The 12,682-nt window shown below is 45.9% G+C and overlaps 3 protein-coding genes and 1 pseudogene across 3 annotated transcripts; 2 read left to right on the top strand and 2 right to left on the bottom strand.

Moving 5' to 3' along the window:
• Positions 1–760: 760 nt before the first annotated feature.
• LOC9643521 lies at positions 761–1,816 on the bottom strand (annotated as a pseudogene).
• On the bottom strand, positions 1,782–3,435 carry LOC9655249 (protein RMD5 homolog). The gene is made up of 2 exons (XM_002963674.2): positions 3,355–3,435; positions 1,782–3,287 (listed from the first exon to the last, which is right to left on the bottom strand). Exon 2 carries the CDS (start codon positions 3,180–3,182, stop codon positions 2,040–2,042), a length of 1,143 nt encoding a protein of 380 aa, XP_002963720.1. The 5' UTR covers positions 3,183–3,287; positions 3,355–3,435; the 3' UTR covers positions 1,782–2,039.
• Positions 3,436–7,425: 3,990 nt separating this feature from the next.
• Positions 7,426–8,145, top strand: LOC112344173 (pentatricopeptide repeat-containing protein At3g26630, chloroplastic-like). The gene has a single exon (XM_024668469.1). It carries the CDS (start codon positions 7,426–7,428, stop codon positions 8,143–8,145), a length of 720 nt encoding a protein of 239 aa, XP_024524237.1.
• A 9-nt stretch (positions 8,146–8,154) lies between these two features.
• LOC112344134 (probable LRR receptor-like serine/threonine-protein kinase At1g34110) lies at positions 8,155–10,320 on the top strand. The gene has a single exon (XM_024668264.1). The coding sequence runs from the start codon at positions 8,520–8,522 to the stop codon at positions 10,281–10,283; it is 1,764 nt and encodes a 587-aa protein (XP_024524032.1). The 5' UTR covers positions 8,155–8,519; the 3' UTR covers positions 10,284–10,320.
• The last annotated feature ends 2,362 nt before the right edge of the window (positions 10,321–12,682 follow it).

The raw sequence follows: 12,682 nt of genomic DNA on the forward strand, positions 1-12,682 counted from the left end.
AGCAAGGAGCATCCATGCACATAAACACATTAATTCATGGATGAGCAATAATGGGCTTGTCATCTCATGTGGCATCTCTTTAATAAATCTCATAGTGGTGAGGCTGTTGTGGAGAAGGCATTTGAGTTCATATTTCAGGCAGAGGGAATAAGATTACCATATACCTCATACAACCTCTTGACATGAGTTACTTTCCAAGGTAATTATTTGTGCCAAGTACATGGGTTGATAGCTGCACTCCCACAAAGATCTTAGTAGAAATAAAAAGACCAAAAGTGTTGAGATATGCAAAACCTTCAAAAACATGTATTATAACTCACTCCCATTCGGGCCACAGGGTGTGGCCGGTGCCAGGGATAGGCAGCTAATGGTATGTTGGAGAAACACCTGGATCAACGTCCTAGCACAATAAAGGACGACATCTCCTTCACTTTGAGGTTGCTAGAGGACCTGAGTTGTTCAACACTTTTTGGTCAAAAGTATAAATGTGGCAAAAGATATCAGTGTTAAAAGCATTGCATTTGCATCCTCATGCCTCCCAAAAACATGTATATTACTCCCATTTTTTACAGAAATTTTGCAAGTATCTCCAACCTCCTCAACATACTTGGAGCCCCAGCTATGGCTGGCTCTCATGACTGAAAATAGCTGATTAAAAAAACTACTTCAGCCATGAGCCTTATCGTGAGTTGTATATCAAATTTTCAAGAAACTGCAGTCAGTTCTCCGTTTGACAAAAGAAAATGAAACAAGAGTTGGATTATCAATTCACAGAGAAGACCAGAGTTGGATTCCAGGCAAAGTGTGACCACCATCTTCGAGATAGATCTGGCCGGTGATATAAGACGAGTGCTCATCGCTCGCGAGAATGAGCACGAGAGACGTCAAGCCTGGAGATACTAGTCCGAAGCGGCGCAGTGGAACGATCGTGGCCGCTGCGTCGTGGACCCAGGCTTGATCGAGAAGGCCTTCAGTGATCTCCGATCGAAAGATCCCAGCTGCGATGGCGTTTACTCGGATCTTAAACTTGCCAAGCTCCAAGGCCATGATCTAAAAGAGGTTAGAATCGCGATCACGGAAGAAAGATCTGGGGCTGGTACCTGAGTCAAGCGATTGATCGCAGCCTTGGATGAACCGTATGCCGTCCCGCCGGGAAGAATGCCCCCGGATGATGCAGAGGAGGAGATATTGATGATCGAGCCGGGTTTCTTGGCAGCCACCATCCTCCTCGCGACAGCCTTGGAAACCAGCCATGTACCTCTCGTGTTCGTGTTAAAGGTTTTGTTCCAATCCTCTTCGTCCAACTCCAGAGGCGATTTTACAGGCCCTGTGAAGAAAAAAAAAAAACTACTATCACAAGAGAGTCAAGGAATCTTCACGGGAAAAAAAAAAAAAAAAAACAAACAAGCGACGGGAGGGAATTTGCAAGCGAGAGAGAGAGAGAGAGTTGCCTCTAATGCCTGCATTGTTGATGAGCACGTCCACGCCTCCAAAGAAACTCCACGCCCGATCAATGGCGGCATCGATGGATCTCTCACTTGCGCTCACATCCAGCTCCACAGCGCGCGCATCGTCGCGCCCGATCTCCTCGCACACCGTCCGCGCAGCGAGCACCACCCGATAAGATCCATGCCGTGCGAACGCGATCGCGAATTCCTAGCCCAGCCCGGACGATGCTCCCGTGACCAAGACCACTCTCTTCTTCTTCTCGCCCTCCATCCAACCTAGTGTTTTGGCTGTTAAATGCAAATTTCTATTTACAACCATTTCCCCCCTCGTTAGAAACAAAGGCATCGCAAATATTTGTGAAGAAACGAATGGTCATTTCTCTGCGAGTTCGCCACCACTTTGCTTGTTTTTTTCTTTTTTTTTTCTTCGTGCCCCTGTAGATGCCTGAATGATCATACTTACAAGCAGCTATCTATCAGGAAGAATGAAAGAACAAGGCATAGGAGGAAGAAGAAGAACATCAAAGTAAAATAGAACAACGAGGAGAAGCGAGAAGAAGATCGGCGACGAGAGAAAGAAGCGAGAGGATATTAGAAGTGGATCTGCCGGCAATGGCTGGACGAGGCCTCCATGGGACAGTAGGGGCACTTGAAAGGCCGAGTGTTACCTTTGGCGAGCTTGACGATGGACTGCTTGCACAGGACATGGCCGCAGGGGAGAAGCATCGGCGGGTTCTCGGCGGAGCTCTGGTCCCGCGACACCGGGCACGCGAAGATGGAGTGGAACTGAAACTCCTTGTCCAGCTCGATCTCCACCGGGAGCTGCTTCATCGCCTGCCACTCGCCCTTCTTGTTGCTCATCACCGACGAGAGCTTGAGCAGCGTCGGGAGAGCCTGCGACCCCGCCGAGAGCGTTACGTGCAGCGGGCTCTCGTATCCCTGTCCCAGGAGTCCGCAACACTCTCGAGTAAACTCCAGCGCCACGCTCTCCCAGTGCGACGGCGCCAGCAGCTCCTTGTAAGGATTGGAGCCGACGTCGCGCGCGAAGTAGACCATGCACGCCATGAGCTTCTTGATCACTCCCAAATGATCCGGGAACTTGCCGAAGATCCTCCTCCCATACAGCAGCGCCTCCCATCTCCCGGCCTTGAGCAGCGTCTGGACGAACTCCAGCTGGTGGAGCTTAAACTCGAGCGAGGATCCCTTCTCTTTGAGCTCCTTGTGGTGTGACTTTGCCCACTCGATCGCCGGCTCCAAGTTCTTGTTCCTCATGTGTTCCAGTATCTGATACATCTCGAAGAATGGCAGCTTGAGCGCGGCGGCACCCTCGCTCTCCTGGGCCTCGCCGACGAAGCAGTCGCCCAGCTCGAACATCCCCTGCCGGTAGAAGTGGAGGGCGATGATCTGGTTGACGAGCCTGTGATCGAAGTCCATGTCCCTGTAAGCCTTGGAGAGATCCGCGCAAAATTGCTTGTCCATCACCTTTCCATACTTGCTGAGAGCCAAGTTCACCTCCTTCTGTGCCGACGAGAGCTGGTTCACGGCCGCCGTGAGCTTTGCCTGGAGCTCCGACAGCACCGCGCTGTGATCCACCACGTCGCCTTGATCCAGCTTGGACGCCGCCGCCTGGATCTCGTGCATGAACTTGTCGATCACATCCTCGGTCTTGGCGTACGAGAGCTTCTGCTTCTTCGTTACTCGATCGAATGCGTCTTGCATCGACGCGAGATCCATTTTTGCTTCTCTTCTTTCCCTGCCCTGTTCTTCCTTCTATCCAATCCGCGATTCGATAGCGCCGGGGAGCTAAAGAATCCCTGGAAGCCAATCTTCTTCCCCTACCTAGAGAGAATCGAAATTAGGCTGTGCGGAGGCGCGGCGTCGCAATCCAGGGAAGCGATCCACTCACCCGTCCACGCGTCTCGCCGCCACCGCCATCTCGCGTCCCCGCTGCCCTATCGCGCCCACGCCAGGAACCCTAATTGCCCCACAAAACAAAGTCAGCCGCTCGACGATGGACGGTCCAAAACGCCGCGACACATGGTCATAAATTGGAGATTCGGACAGGCCCAGCCCAGTCCGTACTAAAAGAAGGTTCTTTTCTTTTCGAGAAGGAACAAAGATTTTAAGCAAAACTTTGATCCTGCTACAAAGATACAATCACTGGAGTCTGCGATGGAACTATACAGTACCACGAGTTCCCTGATCGATCGATCGCTGAAAAAAACGAAGCAAAAAAAAAACTTGCATGAGATTGAGAGAAGAACTTAATCTAGAATGTTTTATTTTGTTAAAGTGGAACTTTTCATTATCCCACTTATGGTGTGTGGCCACATGCCATTTTTATAACAACAATAAAAAATTGAAGTTTTAGCTTTATAATTTATAAATTAAAAACTTTTCATATGATTTTGTGTTATAATATTGTGAAATATAAAAAATAAATTAAAAAACTGATAGAAATATTAATAAATATTAATTAAGTACTAGGAAATGGCATGTGGACACATGCTAATTAATGTCCCACTTTACTGAATAAGTTCCACTTTAACAAAATAAAGCATTAGAAGAAAAACTTTGAGAAATGAGTAACGTACCTTACTCGCAGCCTGTACACTATACACAGTGCTCCATTACTCCAAGCTCAGGAGCTTCCTCCAACGTCGCGGCAAAACTCTCTCCCTAGCTCGGCGTCGAGGCAGCCATAGCCGGCCCGCCTGCCCGATAGAGGATATGACTGCTAATATCCTCACCACAGCACTGCATTGCGGTCTGTTTGAATGCCACCAAACTGCTCTTGGATTACGCTCTCCATCGCTGAGTGGGAGGGGTAGTTCACCCTTCACAGCTGATCTAGCCAAAGTGGGAGAGTTGAGTCTCGATCAGCACACCACACGGCATGTTCACGTGGTGAGTCGCATCTAGTGGTGTCCATTGAGTCATGTAAACATTTGAACACAATGACAGCGCTACCAGTGTTTGTGTCCACGTTTCCACACATCACATACACCACCCCAAGACTTGAATCGGCCTTCACTCTGCTTGTCACAGTTGACAACCCAGATTTTAAGCAAACTATGGGCCAAGGCCTGTGTGACTTCAACACCGAGAGACAGGTCTTGGGAACATTTAGTTACAATGTGGTTTACGTCCAATCCCACTCGCTCCTGGCTAGCGCTGTCCGGTTCAGCTTTCTCTCCAAAACGAAGACATTACCCAATGGACTTTGGACAAGATTTGCTTCGAAAGGTGGGAACCGTTGCCCACATCCACAGGGCAGCTGGCACAGTTACTTGCAAGGTACTAGTGAGACAGTGCCTCCCATTGGTAGTCTACTTCAAACTTAAGCCTGACAAAGTCTGGAATCATCCTCTCGACTTGAACATGCCTTTTGATTGTCTCACGGAATCATGAGGGAGACTCTGGGATGGCTTAACCGAACGCATCTCACTTCCTCCACTCCCAATTCACACAGCGGCCAGCACACACCAAAGGTGGCAAGCACAATCTTTTGGAGGAGGGGTGAATGACACTCCTCCTCACTTCAAACATGGCAATACATGCTGAACAACTGTGTGAAGAAATCAAGGTGAATTGCAAGTCATCAAGCTCAACTTTGTGATCACTTCACTCGATGACATTAGAAACCACCCAATGGGATAGCATGAAATTAACTGCTATAAACTCCCAACCAATGGAGCTTCTGTGTTGAAAATGTGATTCTGTAGTTTATTATGTAGCAGTAGCATCTAATTTGGACTTGATGATGTCTGCAGCTTTGTTTGCTGAGTGTAGCTGCACTTGCTTCAATTGAAGACATTTCCTAAAAACAAACTTTGCTATAATGTAATGTAATGGCTGAAAAAGTCTCCATTAAAGAGAATATAATAACCATTGCCTTCTACTTAGCCCTAATGTGTTGGGCTCTTCTTGTTGGAAGCAGAACTTTGGCATGGGGAAGACAATATTTGAGTCTATGTGATCATGTTCTAAAGCAAAATACTAACTATTGGAGAGCAGAAGATTTAAATTGGAACTTGATCATGTCTCCAAAAGTATCAATGATTGCCTCAGAAGTTTTGTCCACAATCCCATTCACTGTACACTCATCAATTCCAAAGAGCTATGAGAGTGTTATATACATGGCTGCATTTCATAGCTTGTACAAACTACTGTACACAGCTTGAGATCATGGACCCACAGAACCTGGCTACCCACAGCATATGTTAATAAACGGCTTTCTACTATCGAGGATTGCTTGCATCATTTCATAAGTATCTCTAACATAAAGAGATCATGCAAACTCCAATGGGATTAAGATGGCCTAGCCTAGAGCTGGCTCTTGTGTTGCCACCATACCTAAGGCTACCTGTGTTGTTTGTGAATCATGACACCATTTCAACAATAGGCACATCTCAATGCAACCAAGCACTTCTGCAACAAAGAGCTCTCAAGAACAAGACAACTTATAGAATGTACATTTGGCTTGCTTAATGATATGTCTATTTTAGCTTCATTCTATCTATTTCTTTTTTCACCTTTCTACAAGTAAGTTCTAAAGATTGGAATATAAAGTTGAGAATGTAGCCCAACATTGCTCCAGATGTTATTTATGCTTGCTGAATTTTGCATAATTTTCTGATTGACGTTGGTGATGCTAACATTAATAAAGAATGTGAATTCTTGGATAGACACAATAAATGTGAAGATTATGATGATGTTGAGGGTACCTCTTAACTAAAACTAAATGAAGAGATAATTTGTAATACTGCAAATTTGTGACTAAGAGGGGTTTTAGGGTTTATGCGTCTCCGCGATGGCGACGACGCAATGCCGCGGCAAGGCGGCCTCCATCGTCAAGGAGGTGGCGGCGGCTGCGCAAGCCGGGATGGCCACTGCCAGGGAGAAGCTGCCGCGGCCGATCGCACGCACGGAGCTCAACGGCGTGCTGGCCACGAATTGCGTGATGAAGTTTGGGGAGTACAAGGGGCGGAGCCTCGGATCGCTGCCGAGCGGCTACCTCGGCTACCTTGCCTCCAATCTCAGGTACCGCGATGGCGCCAAGCAAGAATGCGCGCAGCGAGCCGAGGGCGTCCTCGCGATTACCGCGCGCCCCAGGTCCATCTCAAGTACCGCATCATGCACGCCGTGAAGAGGAGCTTGAAGAGATCCAGCGCGGGCAATGCCCTGGCAGAGATTGATCGGCAGAACGTGAGCGATCCAGCGCTGGTCTATGAATCGCTCCTCCACCGGTGCTGCCGCCACAAATCCCTGGAAGAAGGTAGGAGAGTCCACAAGCACATTGCCGAGAATAATCTCATGGTGAACAGGTACCTGGGCAACTTGGTGGTACACATGTATGCCCGGTGTGGCAAGTTCCTGGATGCCAAGGCGGTGTTCGACTCCATCGCCAGCAAGAACGACAGGACTTACGCGATCATGATCGCGGCGTGCGTGAGGGAGGACCGCCCCTTGCAAGCGCTGGAGCTCTGGGAGGAGATGGAGGACCGAGGCATCGTCGCGGACAAGTTTATAGTGACGAGCTTGGTGGCGGCTTGCACCAAGCTCCAGGCGCTCGAGGAGGGGCGGCGGCTCCACGAGCACCTGATCATCACGGGCTTCCGGACGGACATCCCGCTTGAGACGGCCTTGCTCCAGATGTATGCTAAGTGTGGCAGCCTCGACGATGCGAAGAGGGTGTTTGAGGGGATCGAGAAAGGACTTGTTCGCGTGGTCGTCGATCATCTCGGCGTATGCTCGCGCCGGGCGGGGAGAGATGGTGGTGGTGCTGTACAGGAGGATGATCGCCGAGGGGATGGAACCCAACGTGGTGACTTTCGCTTGCGCTCTCGGTGGTTGTGCTAGTGTTGCGGGCCTGGCTGATGGACGAGCGATCCACGAGAGGATTCTCGCGTCCAAGGTTCCGCAGGACGATGTTCTACAGGACTCGCTGCTCAACATGTATCTTAAGTGTGACGAGATGGTGGAGGCCAGGAAGGTGTTCGAGGGGATGAAAGCCAGGAACGTCAGGTCCTACACGGCGATGATATCGGCTTACGTCCAGGCTGGGGAGCACGCGGAAGCTCTGGAGCTCTTCTCCAGGATGAGCAAGGTGGAGGCTATCGAACCGAACGCTTATACGTTCGCCACCATCCTGGGTGCTGTTGAAGGGCTGGGGAACTTGGAGAAGGGAAGGAAGGTCCACAGGCACCTGGCTTCGCGGGGATTCGACACGAACGTTGTCGTCCAGAACGCGCTGGTGACAATGTATGGGAAGTGTGGGAGCCCGGTGGAAGCTCGGAAGGTCTTCGACTCCATGACGGCTAGGAACGTGATCTCCTGGACTTCGATGATCGCGGCCTACGCTCAGCATGGGAATCCACAGGAGGCTCTCAACCCTTTCAAGAGGACGGACGTGGAGCCGAGTGGTGTGAGCTTCTCCAGTGCTCTCAATGCCTGTGCATTGCTGGGAGCTTTGGACGAAGGCCGAGAGATTCATCACGGAGTTGTGGAAGCCAATCTCGCGTCTCCGCAGATGGAGACTTCCTTGCTCAGTTACAGCGTCACTCAACGCACACAAAGCTGGGGTCTTGGTTGCATTGAAAAGGAGCCTCCTGGGACTGGGAAACACTTAAGACTGGACTGTGGAAAACTCCGATCGAGCATGCACCGACTGGAAGGGAGTGATTTGCAACAGTGACGATTCAGAGCTGGTGGAGCTTCATCTGGCAGGAAATGGATTCACAGGTGAGATCTCGTCCCCGGCACTCGGGCAGCTGGCGAGTTTGTGAGTCTTGGACGTGAGCAAAAACTGGCTGGTCGGATCTCTTCCTGCGGAGCTCGGGCTGCTGTAAAGCTACGTCTCGGGTAACAGACTGACTGGGAGCTTGCCTAGGAATCTCGGCAATTGCAGCGCTCTTCATTTTCTCAACGCCCAGCAAAACCAGCTTCAAGGTCCGATACCGCCCGAGCTGGGAGCGCTCCAGAGGTTGGAGATACTCGTCCTGGACAACAACCGCTTGTCAGGTTCTCTTCCTCTGTCCCTTGCGAACTGCTCGACTTGGCTGACGAGCAATGGTGTTGAAGGGGAGATTCCGCAGGAAGTTGGGTTTATGCAGGAGCTGCGAGTATTCTTCGTGCAGGGAAACCGGCTGGAAGGGCTCATTCCACCAGCTTTTGCAAACTGCTCGTCTCTCGAGCTCTTGGCGCTCGGGGAGAATTCTCTGGGCGGGACCAGATGAGCTTGGGCGGCTCGAAAACTTGGTGGCGCTCTCGCTGTGTAGCTTGCAGCGGCTGGAGGGGCCAATTCCTCCTGAGATCGGCAACAACAGCAAGCTCGAGTGGTTTGATATCAACGGAACCTCGCTCATGCATGGCTCGATTCCAGTGTCGCTGCTTCAGCTGCCGCGCTTGGCCACCTTGCAACTCTTTGGTTTCAACAACACCTCAGACCGTCCGGCCCCGGAACACCTCTGGAACATGACTCAGCTCGAGTTTCTGGGAATCGGGAGGACAAACAGCCGAGGGATCCTGTCACCGATCGTCGGAAACTTGACAAGGCTTCGGTTGCTGAGACTCGACGGGAACGCTTTGAAGGAAGCGTTCCGGACGAGCTGTCCAAGGATGGAGACGCTGATCCTCTCCAACAACAGTCTCCTGGGAGGCGTTCCTCGATCGCTTGGCACGCTTGAGCGTCTCAGACTTTTGATGCTCGGTGGAAACCAGCTCTCCGGAGCAATACCAGAGGAGCTCGGGAACTGCACCAACCTGGAAGAGCTGGTCCTCGAGAGGAACTTCTTCCGTGGAGCAATACCAGAGTCCATCGCCAGGATGGCAAAGCTTCGGAGTTTGCTCCTCTACGGAAACCAGCTCTCCGGAGTGATTCCAGCTCCAGCTTCGCCAGAGATAATCGACATGAGGCTGCACGGCAACAGTTTTTCAGGCTCCATCCCTCCCTCCGTTGGCAACCTTTCCAAACTTTCCATACTCTATCTCTCCAACAACAGGCTGGACGGCTCCATCCCCGCCACTCTCGGACAGCTTCGACGATTGACACAGGTGGACTTGTCCGAGAACCAGCTCACGGGTGGTATTCCTGGCAGCCTCGCAAGCTGTGACTCCTTGCAGCTACTGGATCTATCCTCCAACCTCCTGAGTGGAGAGATTCCGGCGTCCATCGGTGAATGGACCGGCTTCCAGACCGCGGACAAGAACCAGGCTCTCAACATATCGCCCATGACACCGGCGGGAGTGTTTCCGGAGAACTCCACCGATGCATACCGAAGAACTGTGTTCGAGGATATGGCTGCCTCCTTGGATGGACACACGTACCAGAGTTGGAGGTGCCAGGAGTGCTCGACTTGTCGGCGAACCAGCTCACTGGTGAGATTCCCGCAAGCTTGGGAGAGCTGGCTGGAGTCCGGGAGCTCAACTTGTCAGACAACCGGCTGTCTGGAGGCATTCCATGGACTCTGGGAGAGATCACGTCCATGGCAGTGCTGGATCTCTCTTTCAACCGGATCAACGGGACGATACCAGGGGGACTGGCGAGGCTTCCCTTGCTCAAGGATCTGTGGGTCGTGTTTAATGACTTGCAAGGCAGGATTCCAGAGACTTTGGAGTTTGGCGCGTCGAGCTACGAGGGTGTGCGGGGAGCCTCTCTCGCGGGCGTGCGAAGGAGATGGCCTCGTGGATGTGGGCGATGGTGTAACTTGGTGGAAGGAGAACGTCTTCAACGCGGCTTTTGTAGTGGGATTTTTGGTGGGTTCTTCACGATGTTGTGAAGCGCCATCTTTTTATTTGTTCGCCAAAGTGGTGGGCTATAAGATAAGTTTCTAATAAAGGTGTAAGAATTGATAATATATAGAATATTCCATCCAGCGCTTAAATTACTTCTTAGTCTATAGAAACTTTTTAAACTAAAAAAGCCTAATTAAATAACTGTACACCATAACTTTTAATTTGAAAAATTATTTTAGGTTATTTACCTAAACATAATTTATTATTTGGATTTACTCAAATTTTAATCAATCAATATTATGGTTCTAGTTTTTGGTTTGCTTAAGCAGACTGGGATGGTAGTAAATATACCTAGAATATGCTAGGATATTCTAGGATATTGTACCATCTAACGGTTGTTATTCATTTAGATTAATCTTGCCTTTATAATTTATAAATATATTTATAATTTATAAACTTTCTTAAAGCCTTTTTAGTATATTATTTTTTATTCTATCGGTTGAAATGCAATAAGATTAATCTTGTGTTTATAAATTACAAACATGCTTATAATTATAAAATTTATTTGATTAATTGGATTAATAAGTACAAATAACACTACTATCTTATCATTATTATTGTATGCAAATTTATAGTTCTTTATTTTGTATATTTTAATGACAATATAACTTGTAGCTGATACATTATAAAAAGTATTTGTCAAAACCCTCAGTGCCTCATGTGCATTCCTTAATCCCCAATTTGTCCAATCTTTGAGCAGCATCAACTCCACTACTTCACTGATAAAAAGGTATTGTCCATCAAGGCATTGTGCAAGGATTGCTTAGTAGAGCAATTAATTTGAGGCTGCAGTCTTGGAGAATAAAGTATCAGCATTGTTTATTTATATGTTACTTTTGCCAAACACAATAGACTATAGAAAGTAGTAGTAGTTCAAGCAGCAGGTGAAACAGTGAACTCTTACATACTAAGTTGGACATACCTGAATCTCTAAACCCAAGAGTCCTCCAGCATCAATCCACATCAATATTGAATGGAAGATTTCAAAGACTAGTTACACACCTCAAGGCTGTGGCAACTCTAAGTACCAACATTATGGATTCAATCTTGGTGCAAACAAACAATAATACTCACTCAAAGCTGTGGTAGAAATCCTGAAAGATCTACCTCTTTCCCAATGGAATATGAATCTGGAGCCATGTCAATAGGGAGCCATTACTATTGACAAAAATATTTGAGAATATTCTAGCACAATAAAGAATATTCTGTTAAGGTTTTAGAGGCAATATTTTTATTAAATAGGTATTTTAGTAAGTTTAATAGTATTTAGATCTGTGTAAACTACCAATATATAATCTTAGTGGCAAGAATCACACTATTATTAAGCAAACCAAGCATTGCTTTATGCAATGCATAACAATTATTTTGATAGTTGAGAAATTTTGTTAATATAGTGTAAAAATTAATAAACTGTTAAATTTATTGAAAAATATAACACTAAATTTTTTAATAAATATTACAGAGTATTTAACAAGAGAACAAGTTTATGCATAGATAAAGATGAAATATTTCTAAATTAAATTCATTATATTTCTAGCTATATAAATTTTATATCAATATACTTAGTGATAAAAGAGCTAAATTGAAATTAGAATATTTTTAATATGAAAATAATTTAATTAACAAATATGAAAAATATAATTGTAACTCTAAGGAATGGAAAACAAAGAAGGTAAGAGACTTTTTTAATGAAGAAATAATATTGTAACATTATATTACAAGTTTAATATATTTATATACAAAATTTTACACAAAATATAAAAAAACATTAATTTTGACATAAAAATATTTTCTATTAAATTTAAATGCTATACTAGTGTGTTTAGTAATTTCTATTACACTAATTAGTTTTTACTTGCATCAAAAAACATTTTGTTATTTTGTACTATAAAAAATCTACTACTTTATTTGTGATTGTGAGAATATAGAACCTCCATCTCACATGATTTATTTATTTATTTAATGGAAAATGGTAAATTTCTCTATAAATACATTAATAAATGTGGATAATATTTCACTCTTAAAATAATATTACAAAATGCTCTTTAATCTCAAAAATACCTCTCTTTTTTCAATTAAAATTATTTCATATAAAGTTTCATTGAAAATATTAAATAATAAAAATGAAACTAATGTTAATTTCTAGAAAATAAGTTTTTAAAAATAAACTATTTTTAGATTAAGAAAATCTAGATAACAGTATTATTTCTTGACTTAAAATAATCTTTTAGTTAGAAAAAAATTTTATTTGGATTACCTTTAATTATGAACTATATGATGATGAGAATATTAAACAGTTATTTTGTTAAAATAAATGGTAAAATGTTTATTTTTAAAACTTTAATACTGTTATTAGTAAATAGATTAGAAATTCTTAATAATATGCTAGAATAGTAATTTAAAGTTTACTTTAATATAGAAAAAAATTAAATACTAAA

The sequence above is a fragment of the Selaginella moellendorffii genome, unplaced genomic scaffold, assembly GCF_000143415.4.
Source record: "Selaginella moellendorffii unplaced genomic scaffold, v1.0 SELMOscaffold_3, whole genome shotgun sequence".
NCBI classification, from domain to species: domain Eukaryota; kingdom Viridiplantae; phylum Streptophyta; class Lycopodiopsida; order Selaginellales; family Selaginellaceae; genus Selaginella; species Selaginella moellendorffii.